The 16,888-nt window shown below is 52.5% G+C and overlaps 1 protein-coding gene and 1 pseudogene across 5 annotated transcripts in view; one reads left to right on the plus strand and one right to left on the minus strand.

Moving 5' to 3' along the window:
• Window positions 1-1,015: 1,015 nt before the first annotated feature.
• The window catches only part of BEAN1 (brain expressed, associated with NEDD4, 1), a 38,776-nt gene continuing 22,903 nt past the window's right edge, over window positions 1,016-16,888 (minus strand). The window contains exons 2-7 of one of the 5 annotated variants that reach the window (XM_015567888.1): window positions 15,888-15,962; window positions 11,398-11,531; window positions 10,170-10,277; window positions 7,216-7,443; window positions 2,377-2,482; window positions 1,016-1,440 (exon numbers count right to left, since the gene is read on the minus strand). In XM_015567888.1, coding sequence (XP_015423374.1) covers window positions 1,146-1,440; window positions 2,377-2,482; window positions 7,216-7,443; window positions 10,170-10,254 — 714 coding nt within the window. In that variant the 5' untranslated portion in view covers window positions 10,255-10,277; window positions 11,398-11,531; window positions 15,888-15,962 and the 3' untranslated portion in view covers window positions 1,016-1,145. Of the gene's footprint in view, window positions 1,441-2,376; window positions 2,483-7,215; window positions 7,444-10,169; window positions 10,519-11,397; window positions 11,532-15,887; window positions 15,963-16,888 lie in introns of those variants that run through there. The other 4 variants (XM_015567887.1, XM_015567890.1, XM_015567889.1 and 1 more) reach the window with 4 other exon arrangements.
• Window positions 7,437-9,096, plus strand: LOC107184105 (annotated as a pseudogene).

Consider the following 16,888-nt stretch of genomic DNA (forward strand, 5'->3'; position numbering starts at 1 on the left):
GAGCATGGCAGCTCAATTCCCAAAGGAGCAGCCGCCAGAGGACAGTGCCAGCTCCTGGGGCCTGGCTTGGGCCCATACTTAAGTGAGGGGCCGCTCCTGCGGCTCAGAGCCCTTATGTTCTGAAGATGCTCAGTCCTGGGCAGTGGCTGGACTGATAGGGCACAGCTGTGACCCTCCCCACCATGGCACACCCACCAGGAGCCCTGTTCATCCCTGTGGGTCAGGGTGGGGGCTTCGGAGATAACTCAGCTGGCAGCGCCAGGCTGAGGGCACGCTGGGAAGGGTGAGGGCAGAGAGGGCTGTGAGGGCCTCCAGGCTGTGCCCCAGCCCCTCAGGCCCGTGTCCGCACCCTGTAAGCGGCAGGGTGGTGATGTGGTTTTGTTGCCCTGGACTTGGCAGAGAGGTTCAGTGTGTAGCTGAGTCCCACTGAGACCTGTCCCACCAGCCAGGAGACAGGCTGCCCTTGGAGGGGCTGGGGGTTGACAGCTGACCTGCATGGTCAGGCTGTTTCTCGAGACAGAATCACAGTTTGGCACTGCCTGCCAGGTGAGGGCAGGGGCAAACAGGCCCGGGAGAGGCGAGAGCAAGCCTTAGTCCCCTCTGCACCTCTCTGCCCAGTGCTGTCTCTAAGTCATCACCGGCAGGCTGGGGAGGGATGGGAGGTAGGGAGAGCTTCCTTTTGAATGCAACCTTCACAGATGAGTTTGCATGGTGCGTGTGAGGGGGGCGTCTGTGTATGTGTCTTCACACGTGTGGGGCATGTTTGGATGTGTATGTACACATGGGCATGTCACTGTGTATATGTCTGTGTGTGTGTAAGTTGTGTTATATGTGTGCATGTAGGAGTGCTGTGTGTGCGCAAGAGTTTGTGTTGTGTGCATGTGTGTGTGCATGAGTTTGTGTGCAAATGTGTCTGTGTGCATTAGTTTGCGTGTGTGTATGTGTATGTGTGTCTCTGTGTGTTCATGAGTTTGTGTGTATATGTGTCTGTGTGCATCAGTTTGCGTGTGTATATGTGTATGTGTGTGTCTCTGTGTGCATGAGTGTGTGTGTGTGTGTGTGTGTGTGTGTGTGTGTGTGCGTGCGTGCGTGCACGCGCTCCCTGTGTTCCCGAAAGGTCTTTCTCAGCCCCTAGGGACTGGCATTCACACAATCATCTCTGGGCTGGAAGCCAGGCTTCCTTTTGGGCTCGGCGGGCCCTGGGGGCTGCTTGGCTCTGGTTCTGAGCCTGGCAGTGGCAGCAGGCTCGGTGGAGGGCAAGGCCCACACACAGCCTCATAAGGGGGCAGGGCATCCATGGAGACGGTGAAGAGGTCAGTGTGCGCCTGCTGGTGTCCGCCGGAGCTGTGGCCACTGTCGGTGTCTGTCAGCGAGTAGGGTGGGGGCGCCTCCGTGGGTGGGTACAGCTGGGTGGCCCCCGGCCCCATGCACTCTTCGTAGCTACAAGAGAAGGACTCACTCTCTCAGGGCCTGTGGGCCTGGCCTTCGGGCGGGTGTGGGTCTTTCCCCAGGAGCTGAGAGCCTGTGCTCAGTGACAAGCTGCCTGGCGTGAACCAGCCAGGCCTTTGTCATGGCAGCTCCAGTGAAACCTCTCTGCCCCACAGAACCACGAGACCTAGATTCTGGTCCTGACCCAGCCCCGTGTTCTGTGTGGACTCAGCGAGCGGGTCTCTGAGCGCCGGGCCACAGGTGGCTCAGAGCAGCAGGATGCCGTGGACCAAATGTCTCCCAGGCTGGCCCCCGAGTGTGGGCAGAGCTGCCTGGAGCAGCCGCAGGCACCCCTGATCTGAAGTCACTCCCAAGTGGCCCTTCCAGCCCTGGGGCCCCGGAGCCAGAGGTGCAGGGCTGAAAAGTGTCCTCTGGCCGGGAGAGGGCAAGTGCACTGCCCTCCCCGCACCCAGAGCAGAGGGAGAAGGGAAGAGGGAGCGCCGAGGGTCCCCTGGTCGGAAAGTGATGGAAGCCCAGACCTCTTCTTTTTGCAAGTACCAGCTGGGGGTGACCTGCCTGAGGGTGGACCTGAAGGCCCAGAGGAGAATTTGCCAGTGGGACAGGCTGCCCGAGGGCCGAGTGCAGTTTGGATGCACTGACCCCATCCCAGTGGGTGTGATTTGGGCTTTGGGGGCGCAAAGGAAGGAGCTGGGGCCCGGCCTGAAGGGGCTGCGCTTTCTCCTCCTCCCTGAGTGTCTCCTGGTGGCAGCTCTGAGTCAGACCCTGTCCCCTGGGACCTGCTTGGTCAGGAGGGTGAGAGATGGTCACACGCTCTGAGCAGATGTTTTCTGCGTTTCTACCCCTTAGGGAGGTGTTGCTGTTTCCCATGAGGGGGCATTGTGCCCAGAGCCCCACCCTCTCACACCCTCTCCCCAGGAGGCCTCCTACCTTGGTGGAGCGTCTATGTGCAGCCGGTGCAGAGAGCTGAACCGGTATCCCCTGAGGCTGCAGGCACAGTGTATCCCACGGCGGCAGAAGGAGTGCTCCTGGGAGTCTGCAGGGAACAGACATTCGGCCTGGGCCTCAGGCTGGCGTCAGGGAGAGTCCCCCCAGTGGCACCCCAGAATGTGACAGCCCTGTACTGAGCAGTGTATGATGAGCTTTGGTAGACGTAGTACTGAGGCTGTGGGAACAGAGCAGGCCGGACCCAGGCTGGGGTCAGGGAGGGCTTCCTGGCGGAAGGGCTCCCAGAGCTGAGTCTTGTCTAGGATTTAGCCAGGGGAAGTGGGGCAGGCTGGGCAGAGGGAACAGAACAGCTTGAACCAAGGAGGGAAAGAAAAAGAAGAGTGTGGTGTGAGCAGGAAGCTTTGAGCTGTGGAGAAGGTTTGGGGCATGAAAGGGAGCAAGAGGCTGTCAGGGAACGAGGGCTACAGAGGTCTCTGGGGCAGGCCTCCCTACTCCCTGCCCCCAACCACACACTATTCCCTTAAGATCCCAAGGAGAAAAGGGTCTTTGGTGATGAATCCTAGCGACTCGGTATACCACTTTCTCTTCTAGGTATTTGTTTATGTATTATGTATTATTATCTACACTAATAAAAGACAAAGATGCTAATTGACTGTACCTTCGCTATGCGCATCAGCCAATCAGAAGAGTATGCTGAGCCCTGCCCTCTGAGGGGAGGAGCCACCTGGGAGGCCATTGGTGCTGGGGAGACCTCAAGTCTCAGCCATTTTTGCGGCTCCCACTTGCCCCTAGCAAAATTAACCCAACAAAGGTGGCTGTTAAATTTGCATACTGCAGGCGGGGCGGGACAGTGTGATCCGCCGCCCGCCCTGCTGCCATCAGGGCCTGCCATCTGCCACCCAGGAGCGGGCCTAAGCCAGCAGGTGGTTATCTCCCGAGGGATCCCAGACTGTGAGAGGGCACAGGTTGGGCTGAGGGACACCACCCCCCGCCAGTGCACACAGTTTTGTGCACCGGGCCTCTAGTTTTTTAAATAATTCTTTATTGTTGAAAGTATTTCTTCTGGGGTTTTGACCACATATTAGTACATCAAAGGCTCCAAAAAGTCCTGCAGCTGAGGAACACATTCAGTTGTGCTTCTCCAGCATTGGACCACAGGATCTTATTTCCTTCTATCTAATAACACTGCATGGGAAATGCTGATGGAGCACAGTCTTCACATTTTACAGCTGAGGCTCAGAGAGGCCCAGGGACTTGCCCGAGGCCACACAGCAAGTTACTGATAGGGCCAGGGCAGCACTCCACCTCCCCGTTTTTGACAAGACTCAAGGTGGCTAGGGGCAAGTGGGAGCCGCAAAAATGGCTGAGACTTGAGGTCTCCCCAGCACCAATGGCCTCCCAGGTGGCTCCTCCCCTCAGAGGGCAGGGCTCAGCATCAGGGTGGGGCTTGTCTGGGGTTGTGCTTATGACCTTTCTCTGAGGTCAGCAGCACCCTGACCTCACTCTATAGACCAGTGGTTCTCAACCTTGGCTGCACATTAGAATCACCTAAAAATCTTTTTAAAATCCTGATTTCTGGGCCCCATCCTCGAGGATGTGGATGATTCTAATGTGCAGCCAAAGCTGAGAACCACTGCAGTCTAAAGGCTGCCCTTTCCACTCCCCTAAGCTCTTTCCCCCACTCTAGGTACAATGGTGAGTGGAAAAATCTGGGTACAACACTCTCTCTGCATTTAGACCACGTGGGGAGGTGTAAACTCAGGGCAGCGAGAAGGCTCCCAGGAGGAAACGTTCCACAGGCGTCAACAGTGGCTCCGCCTGGATGACAGGAGCACGACCCTTATCTTCTGCTTTAGACTTCCTGTGTTTTAAAGGTTTCCTACCATGAACACGTTACTTTTATACGAGGATAAAGGAGCCCGGTGACGCGCTGTGGAAGGGAGCGGAGACGAGATCTGTTTCTCTTCAGGGCTTCCGCTGAAGAATGGGTTTTTGGAAGAACTTGGGGAAGGAGCTCAGGAAAGAGATAAGCAGGGAACAACAGGGTGATGGCAACCAGGGCCGCTGGGCTCTGGTGCAGGGTCCCGTCCCTGCCAGCGTCGTCAGGAAAGGATCCCACCTGCTGTCCTAACCTCGGGAAAGCTAAGGCTGTTCCGCCGGCCTGAGTGGGGGGCCCTGGTGGGCAGGACCGCCCACACGGCTGTCCACCTCTCTCCTTGAACTGCTTTTCTTGGGTCTCCCAGGGAAACTGAGGCTGCTCTGTGGTGCTCCCTTGGCTCTGTCACTTAGTCACAGTTCAGTCATGTTGGATGCCTGTGGAGAATGCCTCGGAGCTGCCAGGCTGGCGGCTGGCAGGTGGGGGCGCCAGCCTACATGGCCTGGGAGCAGGTGTTCTAGGGGAAAGATAATGAAAACAGTTAACGCTTACTGAGCACTTACTCACTAGCCAGGTGCTGTCTAGTTTAGTCCTTGCAATAACTTTTGGGGGTGGGTCCTGTGTACCCATTTCACAGATGACTCACGTAGGTACACAGAGGTCAAGCAACTTCCCTGAGGTTGTACAGCAAGAACGGAAGATGAGGGCCATTTTGGACTCCCTGGGTGTGGGGCCCCAGGGGAAGATGTCTTGGGGATGCCTAGGTGCACGGTCTGGAGCGAGGATGGTGGGTGGTCCTGAGGCTGCCGTGGGTATAGAGAGAGGACCCAGGGCCCTGGCTCCGGGTCTGAGGACCTTGATGCTTTCCTCCTCAGGTAATAGGAACCCACCCAAAAGCCTGGGAGTGGAAGGAGAGAGACGGGAGTCTGTCCCTGGGGCCAGGGAAGGGGTGTTTGAGGACAGAAGGATCCCCAGTGCCAATAGGTCAAAGCTTGGTGCTCTGCCCACAGCTGCGCCCAGTGTGTTTTTCCTCTCTTCCCTGGCATCTTTCTAAGGCTCCTGGCAGTGCCATCCCCATCCCCATGCACCCCCAGGAGGCTGGAGGAAGGCGTGGGGGGCATCAGGGAGGTGCCAAAGCCGCAGCTGAGACCAGAAATGGCTAGGGAGGTGGGAGCCCCACAGAGGGTTCCCACAGCAACAAGGCTGCAGGGTGCTGACAGTCGGCGTGGGGTAGCGAAGGCCGGGCTGTGGCCTCCTGCCACTCTCTCTGCTCTGGAGGTCAGGCTAGGTGTCACTCATGTGGCAGTGGCTCTGGGACCCCGACCAAGAGTAGGAGGGACTGGTCTGCCCCCTGGTCCATCTCTCCTCAAGGCCACGGTTGACCTCTCAGACTTCAGCTTGGGAACTACTGTGGACCCTTCGCCCATGTTCTGAGTACCAGGCTCAGGCTGGGGGACCTCTAGGCCATTCAACAAGTTGCTCCGGTTTCCGGCCTTTAAACGGGCGGACACAGTTTGCTGTGCGGCCGAAACCAGGTGGTTCCTTCTCTTGCCCCCAGAGCACTTCTCTGGGCCAGGTGCTGGCTGGGCTGTGGGCCCACGTGGAGGAGAGCTTTGTGCAGGCCCTGCTGTCCCTAGTGCCACACAGCCATCCTGTGGCAGGGCCACTGGGGGAGGAGGAGGGACAGTGCCCAGATAGTACGGGGGGGCGGGGGGTCCAACTCAATCTGGGAGGGAGGAGGAGGGGCCAGAGAATCTCCCCAAAGGAGAGAGCATTTGAGCCAGGTCTGGAAGGACAAGTAAGCTTTTGTCGGTTGGGGAAGTATGGGAAACGGCATCCTGGACATAGGGAAGGGCATCTGCAAAGGTGCAGAGGTGGCAGGAGCGTGAAGGCGGTGCTTTTTCTGTCCTGTCGGAGGACAGAGCCTCTGGCCCTGTCTGGCTCTGGAGCCTCCAAGCACTTAATCTGCTGTGTGCCCGGCGCCCCTGGGGCCAGACCACTCCACAGGCTGCTTTCCCTGTCTCAGGAGAAGCCCTGCAGGCCGCGGGGCAGGCTTTTTCCTGCCCTTGAAGGTCGTCTGAGAATTAAATACCGTGGGGTTCCTTCCTCCACTTTTAAATCCCTGGCCCCTTCCGAGAAAGAGAGAGCACACTAGGCAGGTGGGCACTTCGGGACTGGGCAGCCCAAGAATTCACCACCAGCTCTGTTGAGAGGGTGACCCTGTGACGGGGAGGGTCTCAAGTCAGTTCTACTTGCACTTTGCAGGCTTGTCATTCATTCACTCGTCATTCAGCCCATGCATTTATCCATCCACTTACTCACTTACCCACTTATCCCATCCGATACCACACCTATCCATTCCCCTAACCTCCATCTTTCCATCCATCCACCCACCCATCCACTCACACATCCCACCCAACCCACACATCTGCCCTCCATCCAGCTATCCATCTACCTCTCCATTCATCCATTCTTCCATTCTCCCATTTGGCTATCCATCCCTCATCCCAGCCCTCATCCCTTTCTCCAACAATCCATTGATCCACCCACTCACCCCACACCTCCCTGCACCTATTCACCTCTTCATCCCCCTACCAGATTACCCTCCCACCCCACTCACCTATGCCTTTCTCCATCCAACCTGGCATCCTGGCACCATCTGGACCAGCTGTCAGTACAGCTGGACCAACAGTGGGCAGGGCTGGGGAATAACAAGCTGTCTTCCCTCTGACCGGCAGCCCCACCTGGGTCGACAACCAGGCTCCCCACGCCATTGAGGACATCATGGTGAGCATCTGTGAGCTCTTCCTGATCCCCAAGACCTCAGGATGCCTTCCCTGCCCACCCTCCCCCTCTCACGACAGAGCAGCCGCCTCTTTGATGTGTCCTGGGTTGCAGTCACAATTGGATGGGAGGGCCAGGCCCTGAGAAGGGCAGCAGCTCACCTTGGTCAGCCTCGGCGTCTCCCCGGTAGTAGCGGCGGCGGCAGTGGCGATGGGGCGGGCGGGGCTGGAGCCGCCAGGCCTTCTTGGCCAGGATGATGGTGACGCCGGAGATGGTGATGACCAGGCCTAAGACTACACATACTAGCATTATAGAAGACGAATACACATTTCCCTTCCCGAAGTTCTCTAGTTCAGCATAGAAATGGTGGGTATGGTTGCCGTGCCAGCCTATTGGGAGCAAAGAGAGAGGATGCTGAGCTGGGGCACAGACCTGCCACACGCCTTCCTCCTCCAGCCCGGCTGCCCTGGGAGTGATGCATCCCTGGCTCAGTGGAGAAGACTCAGGTCAGGACCAGAGACTCTCTCCTGGCTGCTCCTTCCAGGGAGGAGGGGAGCAGAGTCCCGAAGGAGCCTTTGGTAGCAGGATCTGACCTCCCCTCGGCTCCTCTGAAGTCTCTGGCCTCGGAGCTCAACTAACTCATGGATAGGAAAAGGGAAGCTCAGAGAGGGCAATGGCCTTGCCCAGGGTCACACAGTGAATAAGTGAACCCAAGACTCAGTGCTAGACAAGGACTCTCTTTCCCCGAGACACAAGGTTAAAGGGTCAGCAGGTCTTTACCAAGGTCTTGGGAAGGGCTGGGGGATGCACAGGATGATGGAGAATGAGGACTAACTTTGCTGGCCTCCAGCCATGGCCTTCTGCCTCAGGGGCGAAACCTACCCAGGGGACTCCGGGGCAGTCAGACAGGACTTGGCTGTGGGCATCAACTCACCCAGAAATGCGGTGCTGGGGGTTGGGTTGGATCAGGGAAGGCTTCTCGGAGGAGGTGAAGCCAGGAAATATTCTGGGCAGGGGAAGATTGGGACAAAGGCCCAGAGGTGGGGAGGGATTCCTAGGAAGGGGTGTGGAGTGGTGGGAGCATGGAACAGTTTCTCAGCATGTAATTCATGGACTGTGGATTCCTAAAAACATTACGGAGTATTTGGGGACGAGCCCTTTATCTCCTCAACATCCAAGATTACTTAGAAGCCCTGAGTTGTCTTGGGACCCAAACCAGCCTCAGCTCCAGGTCTTTTATTTGCCAACATCAGTACCCTGAGGAGGTGAATGGCCCTCGGGTCCTCTGGGGAGAAGGGCCCCTCCTTGGCCACCTTCCTGGGGGGAAATCCCAGAGCTCCCCCATTAGCGCTGACCTGCACCTTCGGCTTTGGCGAAGTAAGACACAGTTGGTCCTGGGTTCAAACCCTAGCCCTCCCTCCAGCAGGTGGTGCCCTCTGAGTAATTCACATTTCAGAACCTCTATTGCTTCATCTCTAAAATGGGAGCAGTGATCTCTGCTATGAGTGCATGAAAGCACACTGGCTAGCAGGATGTCTATTCACAGTAGGTGCTCAATAAATAACGGTCAAACCTGAAAATTATAAAAATAGACTTCAATGTGAAAGGCAGAACAGTCAAGCTTTAAGAGGAAAACACTGGAGAACATCTTCATGACCTCAGATTTCTTAAACAGGATACAAAGGTACTAACTGTGAACAATGGAAGGCTTTGAAAGAAGACTTTCTAAATATATTCACCAGCTACCACCTGCCCCAGGTCACTGGAGGATGCTTACCAGGGAGGTATCTGTTTGCACAGGCGTCTGGAACTGGTTAAGGGATCCCAAGACGCAAAAGGGTCCTTTTGCACTTCTCTACTCAATCATCCATTTTTCTCCATTAGCCGTTTCATGCTAATAGGTTTGCTCTTCAGGGAATACCCCAGAGAGCAGTTGCACCATCCATTACAGCCGTTCAGTGTCACACAGTATTAACAGAGTAGCATGTGCCTTGGGATGATACAGGAGATGAATTTTGAAACCTAGCCCTCACGTTCAATGAGGGGGCCTAGAACAGCCTTTCTTCAAATAAGTGATAAGGAAAATGCCCTGCAGGATTCCTTTTCAGTTTGAAAAAAACATCAAGTCTTACCAGCAGCTGACAGGAAATGTGCGGTATTTACCCAGGCTGTCTTCTCACGATGGCTCCCATTCCCCGTGCCCTGGTACCTCTGATTACCTGTCTTTCAGTGTGAGTGTTGCTTTAGTACTTTCCATCCTGCAAAGACTTTTGCAGTTGAAGTATAGCTTGGCTACTGAATTAAACTTAGAAACAGACCCTCATTCAGTTTCTTTTTTTTATTTTTTAAATCAGGTTTTTGCATTCTACTCTAAATCAAAGCCAATGTTAGACAAAGGGAAAATAATTGCGCACACCTTTCTCTTCCGGCATATTTCACCAGCCTGCCATCCCCAGCGCTCTTGTGACAAGGCAGGGGCAGAGCTGGGCCTTTCATTCATGCACACTTAAAAATATCCCACTGCGAGAGAATGTGCTGAGATGGAGCAGAACCTGATATAGTTAAATCAGCTCCTGAAGTTCCGCCACTATTGTGGTTATAGAACTTAGTGCAGTGTTTTTATTTAATGCTCAATGTAATTTATGATTTAAAAGCATTCCAAGAACATGCCACAGGTTTCTGAATCTACAAATTCTGTTCTACATTGCATACTGTCTGGGAATGTGATAGTTGTGCTGTTTTAAATAATTGGGTTTTACGCTTGGTATGAATGCCAGTGTGCTGGTATCAAGCAGGTGTAACTGATCATTCTACTCCTGCATAAGGATAAGAAGGGAGCAGTGCCACAGAGCTACTATTTTCATTGCTTAGAGAGGGTTGGTGACATACTGTGCGCATATAGTCACATGTACTATAAGAGTCCTTAAACTACGGACATCATTGTTGATATTTTAAAGCATTGGCGGTACCTTTCTAACTTGAAGAAAATATGAGATTTTGGAAAATGTTTATTTTATGAGCAATCCTTTAAATTTCATTTAACCTAAAGCCTGAAATTTCAATAATAGACAAAAACTCTTTAACAAGGCTGCCATTCCACTGGAAAGGTGCCCACCTTGGCTTTCATGGTTATAAAATTTTAATCTTGGAGGTGAAGTAGTAAAGCCCTCCTTCTTAGGAACTCCAAGGGAGTGTTCCATAATCTTATCTTCTGTATTATTGCCTGTAAAGTTTAAGGTTAAACATGAATAAAGTAAATAATTATACATAACATTTAATAAATGTTATATCTAAAAAGTTAAGGACATCTGTTAACCCAAAGATACCATTATGAGAGGGAAAAGGCAATCCAAAAAGAGGGAGAAAATTTCCACAGAAATGTATCCAACAGAGGACTTGCATTCAGAATATAGAAAGAATTACTATAAATCAGTAATAATAAGATCTAATAGAAAAATGGGCAAAAGAGCCCTGACTGGTTTGGCTCAGTGGATAGAGCGTCAGCCTGCGGACTGAAGGGTCCCGGGTTCGATTCCGGTCAAGGGCATGTGCCTTGGTTGTGGGCACAATCCCCAGTGGGGAGTGACCAGAAGGCAGCTGATCAATGATTCTCTCTCATCGATGTTTCTAACTCTCTATCCCTTTCCCTTACTCTCTGTAAAAAAATCAATAAAATATATTTAAAAAAGAAAAATGGGCAAAAGAGTCAAACAATCGCTTCACAAAAGAGGATATCCAAGGTGCTAAACTATATTTAATCACCAGGGGAATTCAAAGGAAAGCCACAAGGTGGTATCTCTACTCCCCACCAGAATGGCTAAAATGAAAAAATCCAGACAATACCAAGTGTTGGCAGATTGTAGAGCAACTAGAGCTCTCAGACATGGCTGGTGGGCATATGAATTGGTACAGTTACTCTGGAAAACTGTTTAGCTCTAGCTATTAAAGCTATATCTATCTTCTAACCCAGAAATTATACTCGATGGAATGCATTCTCCAACAGAAATGCATCCATATATTCACCAAAAGCCGTGTCCTAAAACTGTGCAGTTCAGTATGGTGGCCACTAGCCACATGTAGCTAGAAACATTAATTAAAATAAAATAAAATTTAATATTCAGTTGCACTAGCCACATATCAAGTGCGCAGTAGCTATACATGCTGGCTGGGGGCTATCATATTGGACAGTGAAGACGTAGAACATTTTCATCATCCTAGAAAGTTCTATTGGACAGCACTGTACTAGAACATTTACAGCAGCACTACCCATTCACAGCCCCAAACCGAAGACTATTCAAATGCCCATTAAAGTAGAATGGATACGTGATTTGTGGTATACTCACACAATGGAATACTATATGGCGATGAGAATAAATGGTCCACAGTTATGCTCAGTGGTATGGGTGAATCTCATAATGTGATGTTGAACAAGGAAGCTGTGAGTTTAGTTTGTTCAGTACACCGATGACTTGTGCACCTTTCAGAAAAGAAGGAAGAGAAATCCCTGATTTGTAGTGTTTGTCAATACCCATGGTGTAAATACTCCCATCATGGTGGATTTCATGCTACCAATGATTTAACAACAGCTGAGGAAACTCCTGAATATTTAACTATTGACTCTTGTGAGATGGTTTTTCTACTAAACAAACAAACAAACAAACAAAACAACTCTAGAGAATCCCCAGAAAAGGAACTCGGTTCTCACTGCAGATGTTCAGTGTCCCGGTGTCTTGGGACCCGGCGGGGGTAAGAGTGTAGCAGGCAGGAGGGGAAAGGTTTGCCGGTCTGACTGTCCACTGCCTCCAAGGGAGGCTGAGGGGGGCCGGTTATGACAACCTTTCTTCTCGGGTTAACAGTTTTCGTTTCAAAGGAGGGCTGCTCCTTCTCTGCATCTTCCCCGAGAACTGTGGGCTCTGTGTGGAAAGAGCACTGTATGTGGCATCAGGCTGGGCGCTTCAGAGCGTTGGCCACAACGTGTTGTGTGACCTGGTCAGTCCCATTCTGCATCTGAGTTTCTGCATCTGTGATGCTGGGGTAGAGTCCCAGGGCAAATCCCAGAGGGCCAGCAGGTGACCTCTTATATCTAATCTACAAGGCAGGGAGAACCTGTTTTATGAAGTTATCCATCCTGTGCCCGTGGTGAGGTCTGACAGGAGGCTGGCACGGCTGAGAACCTGTCAAATGCTGCCTCGCAGTGCCTGGCAGCCAGCTCCAGTCTCTGTGGTAGGTCAAACCTTGGCATCAAACGAAAAGGCTGGCATGACTGTTTCCACTGCACAGATGAGCACATTGAGGTTTCTGGATGTTAGGTAGCTTGCTTCAGATTACACAGCCGGTGTCAGTGCCAGGTTGTACTTGAACCCAAGCACTGTCTTCCTCATCACACGGACTCTGAGGGAGACCCAAGCCCACCCACACGCTCTGCCAGGCTGCAATTGCTGCCAGCCTGTGGGCAGCCTGGGAGCTTCCCCTCTCTTACCCCCGACTTCCTGAGCTCTGACCCTAATCTTTGGTGCTTGTTTTTCCTTCTAGGGACTTTTCCTTTTGCCTCTCCTAATGGGCAGGGGTAGGGCTGTGGACACTCGAAGAGCCCTACCCTAAGTCTTCCAGGTTTAAATGGGAAATCTTGGTATCTTGACGTGTACCGAGCAAGATCATTTGTGAGCTAAGAAAGTTAAAGCAATTCCCCGTTCGGTGTCTAAATTCCCAGAGCAGGTCTAGGTCTGGGAGGGAGGCGTTAAAGAGCCCGCATCAGCCAGGATGCTCTGCATCCATTCCAGAAATGTGCGAGGGTGTTGGCTGCATCTTGATTCATTCACTTGTCAGTTGTTCAATAAGCACTTATTGAAGCAGTGATTTCCAAGTTGGGTCTGAAGAGAGGGCCCGGATTGGGGCGAAGTCAGAAATGCCAACCTGTAGACCCAATTCAGAAACACCAGGATTTCCTTGGGCAGTTGGCTGAGCTGGGTGTGTTGGGGGAGAATTGAGGGTCACCCCCAGATTTCTGGCCCGAGAGACTGAAATGTCTGGTGTCCTAAACCAGGACGGCAAAATCAAGCAACAGTGGCTTGGAGGGGAAGACAAAGACTTCCCTTTGGGGCAGGCTGAACTTGAGGTGTGGGGGTGGGGCTTCCCAGGGGAGACAGGCCAAGGAAGGAACCAGAAGCTCAGGCAGAAGCTGGGGTGGGAGAGGGCGGTGGAAGCTGCCGCTTACAGTAGTGAGGATGAGGAGGTCTGGAGTGAGTGAGAAGGCTAGGGGCCAGGTTGGAGCCCTGGGGGCAGGTGCAGGAAGATCCACCTGCACCCATCAAGGAGACCATGAGTGGATGGTCCGAGCCCAGACGGCCAGAGGAGAACCCTGGGGGCTCAGGGTCATGGACAGAGTTGAAGTGACAGCAGGGTCACAGGTAGCTGAGAACTGGACATGCTGGGAGGAACTGGGTGACACAGAAATCAGTGAGGTGCTGGGTGGGGGAGCCGAAAGGGTGCACAGTGAGCACTTCGTATACACGTTCGGAGAAAAGGGAAGGAGTTGGATTAGACCATGTGGAAGAGTTGGGTAGAAACGGAGAGAGATGACAGAGGAAGGGCTGGTCCCAAAGCCCCCCAGGTACTGGCCTGGGACCTGCTGCAGATGAAATCTGAGTGGACCCCCACCTGCAGGCAGATGGGAGCAGAACTGCTCTGGCTGAAGCAATGGGGGGTGCAGGGCCCAGGGCTCTGCCCACCTGGGCTCACCCTCACCTCCAAGGAGTGTCACCACAGCCCTGGAGTCCTCCAGAAGCGGGCACGCAGAGGGCTGTCGAGGCCTCTACTAGTGTAGACGGGCAGGGCTCTCAAGGGCCTGGCTTGACCCCAGAAGGTTCCGGAAAACCCTCCACACTCTGCCCATCTCCATTCCCAGTGGCTCATAGGGGCGAGGACATGACCCCCTCAAGCTCTCTGTGGGGCGGGTGTCCGTGGGCTCTGCCGTGCCCCTGAATGGCAGCCTTTACACCTGGCATGGGGCTTGGACTTGGATTTCCTGATAATGTACCACAGCCGCCGTGACAACAGAAACAATAATGTGTTGAGTCTGTGCTGTGTATTAGCAACGATCTTTGCTCTTGACCTGAGCCCTCCTTGGGTGCCCCTTGTGGCCAGCAGCCAGACTGGACACCCCTACTTCCCCAAGCACCACTCTTTGCAGTGACCCCACTGCCACCTTATCCCCCTGGGGCATGCCTGGTGATCCCACCCAGACAGGCTATGCCAGCTTCCCCTGCCCCCTATTGCTACAGCCCCTTGATGTTCAAAGATTTAATAATTAGGGTTTCAACCATTTGGAAGAAAGACTGCAACCCAAGAAGCGTGACATGTAACGAATGGTAGAAATTTGAACGGACAGTGGTGAGTGGGGATGAACCTGGGAGAGGAACAATGACAAGTAGATAAATGGGGCTAAGGTAGAGTCCCTGATTCCACACAGACTCCCAGTCCCAACTCATCCAGGGGAAGGGACGGGAGGGCGTGCTTCATTAGATGAAATGAATTCGGAGATGAGGCCTCCCAGTGGGGATGCACCAGGGAGGGTTTCCTTAGGACAGTGAACGCCAAGGAGTGTGTTCTGTGCAGCCCCAGTCCCATAAGATGTTCCTGTGGTCAATTAAATTTGGGAAGACCACTGGGCTTTCTCATTCCTATGGAAGCCTTACAACACACATCACCACTTAAAGCAGTGGTTCTCAACCCTCTGGCCCTTTAAATACAGTTCCTCATGTTGTGACCCAACCATAAAATTATTTTCGTTGCTACTTCATAACTGTAATGTTGCTACTGTTATGAATCGTCATGTAAATATCTGATATGCAGAATGGTCTTAGGCGACCCCTGTGAAAGGGTTGTTCGGCCACCAAAGGGGTCGCGACCCAAAGGTTGAGAACCACTGACTTAAAGGCTCTGAAAAGTCCTACAATAGCAAAACCTTCTTGTGCCACCCAGCATTTCCCATACTCACTTGGTTATGGAAATTTTTATATATATTTACTAGGGGCCCGATGCATGGATTCGTGCACCGGTGGGGTCCCTTGGCCTGGCCTGCACCCTCTCGCAATCCAGGACCCCTCAGGGGATGTCAGACTGCTGGTTTCTGCCCGATCCCCGCACGAATCAGTGCACCAAGCCTCTAGTATGCATATAAGATCTTTTGTTAATCTCTTCTTGCTTCCCTCCTTCCCCCTTCCCTCTGAGATTCATCAGTCTGTTGCATGTTTCTATGCCTGTGAATTGAGCATCTGCCTCCTGGTGGTCAGTGCACGTCATAGCTATTGGTTGAACGGTTGAATGGTTAGCCTGTTGCTTAAGCTTTTATCTATATATAGATTTTTATTGATTTTGGAGAAGGCAGAGGGAGGGAGAGATAGAAACATCAATGATGAGAGAGAACCACTGATCGGTGGCCTTCTGCACGCCCTACACTGGTGATTGAGCATATAACGTGGGCATGTGCCCCAACTGGGAATCAAACTGTGACCTTCTGGTTCATAGGTTGATGCTCAACCACTGAGCAACACTGGCCAGACAGCCATGGAAAATTTTTTAAAGTTACCTCATTAATATTTCTCAGAAGAGCCCCGATCCACACTTTGGGGAGTAATGATACAGACAAATTGACAAAAATGAGATGTCTCTTGCAGACATCAGGGGTCATGTGTTGCCCTCCCTGCACCCATCATACCACATCCACCCCTGGAGCTCTCTGGCCAAACATTCTAGCGCTGTCCTCTGTAACCCTGACTCCGAGGTCTGCCCTTGCCTGTCCATGAGCCACAGAAGGATGCAGAAGGACACTTACTGGGGCAGAATTCTCTGAAAGCCATCTTGGAGCAGAAGGGTGAAAGAATCCGCCCACACAGCTCTGACTCTTCACCTGCAGAGACAGAAACAGAGAGATGACGGGGTGCCCGCACAGCACCCACCGACCTTACAGGCTGTGTGCTCATGTTCCCTGGGCTGTCAGCCTCAGGGGAGAGGATGGTGACTTTGAGATCAAGTGCCCATTCTGCCTGGGGGCTGGGGGAGCTCTGCGCTGCAGAGTATGGGGTGCTAGAGCAGGGATAGGGCAAATTTGTGCTGGGGTCTCCATGGTGGGTGGATATCTCTCCTGGGTGGATCCTTGATTAGGAATAGATGTCATGGAGTTCTCCTGACTCATGAACCTGCGAGATCCCACGGCCTCAGTCAACTGCAACAGGCCATGGCATCCTGGGCATCTTATAGCTGTTGGGACTAGAAGGACCCTTAAAGACTGGCCCAATGTCCTCGTTTTTAAAAATTTAATGTAAAACATTTTTTAATATTATTTTTTAATAATTCTTTATTGTTGAAAGTATTACATATGTCCCCTTTACCTCCCCATTGACTCCCCCCAGCCAGACCCAATCCACGCCCCCTGCCCCAGGCCTTCAGCACCCTATTGTCTGTGGCAATAAAAAATATATTTTATTGATTTTTTACAGAGAGGAAGGGAGAGGGATAGAGAATTAGAAACATCGATGAGAGAGAAACATCGATCAGCTGCCTCCTGCACAGCCCCTACTGGGGATCTGCCTGCAACTCAGGTACATGCCCTTGACCGAAATCAAACCTGGGACCTTTCAGTCCGCAGGCCGACGCTCTATCCATGGAACCAAACCAGTTAAAGTTACCACAGCTTTTTTTTATCCACTCCTCTGCTGATGGGCACCTGGGCTGTTTCCAGATCTTAGCTATTGTAAATTGTGCTGCTATGAACATAGGATAGGGGTGCATACATTCTTTCTGATTGGTGCTTCGGGTTTCTTAGGATATATTCAT

The sequence above is a fragment of the Myotis davidii genome, unplaced genomic scaffold, assembly GCF_000327345.1.
Source record: "Myotis davidii unplaced genomic scaffold, ASM32734v1 scaffold243, whole genome shotgun sequence".
Taxonomy (NCBI): Eukaryota; Metazoa; Chordata; class Mammalia; order Chiroptera; family Vespertilionidae; genus Myotis; species Myotis davidii.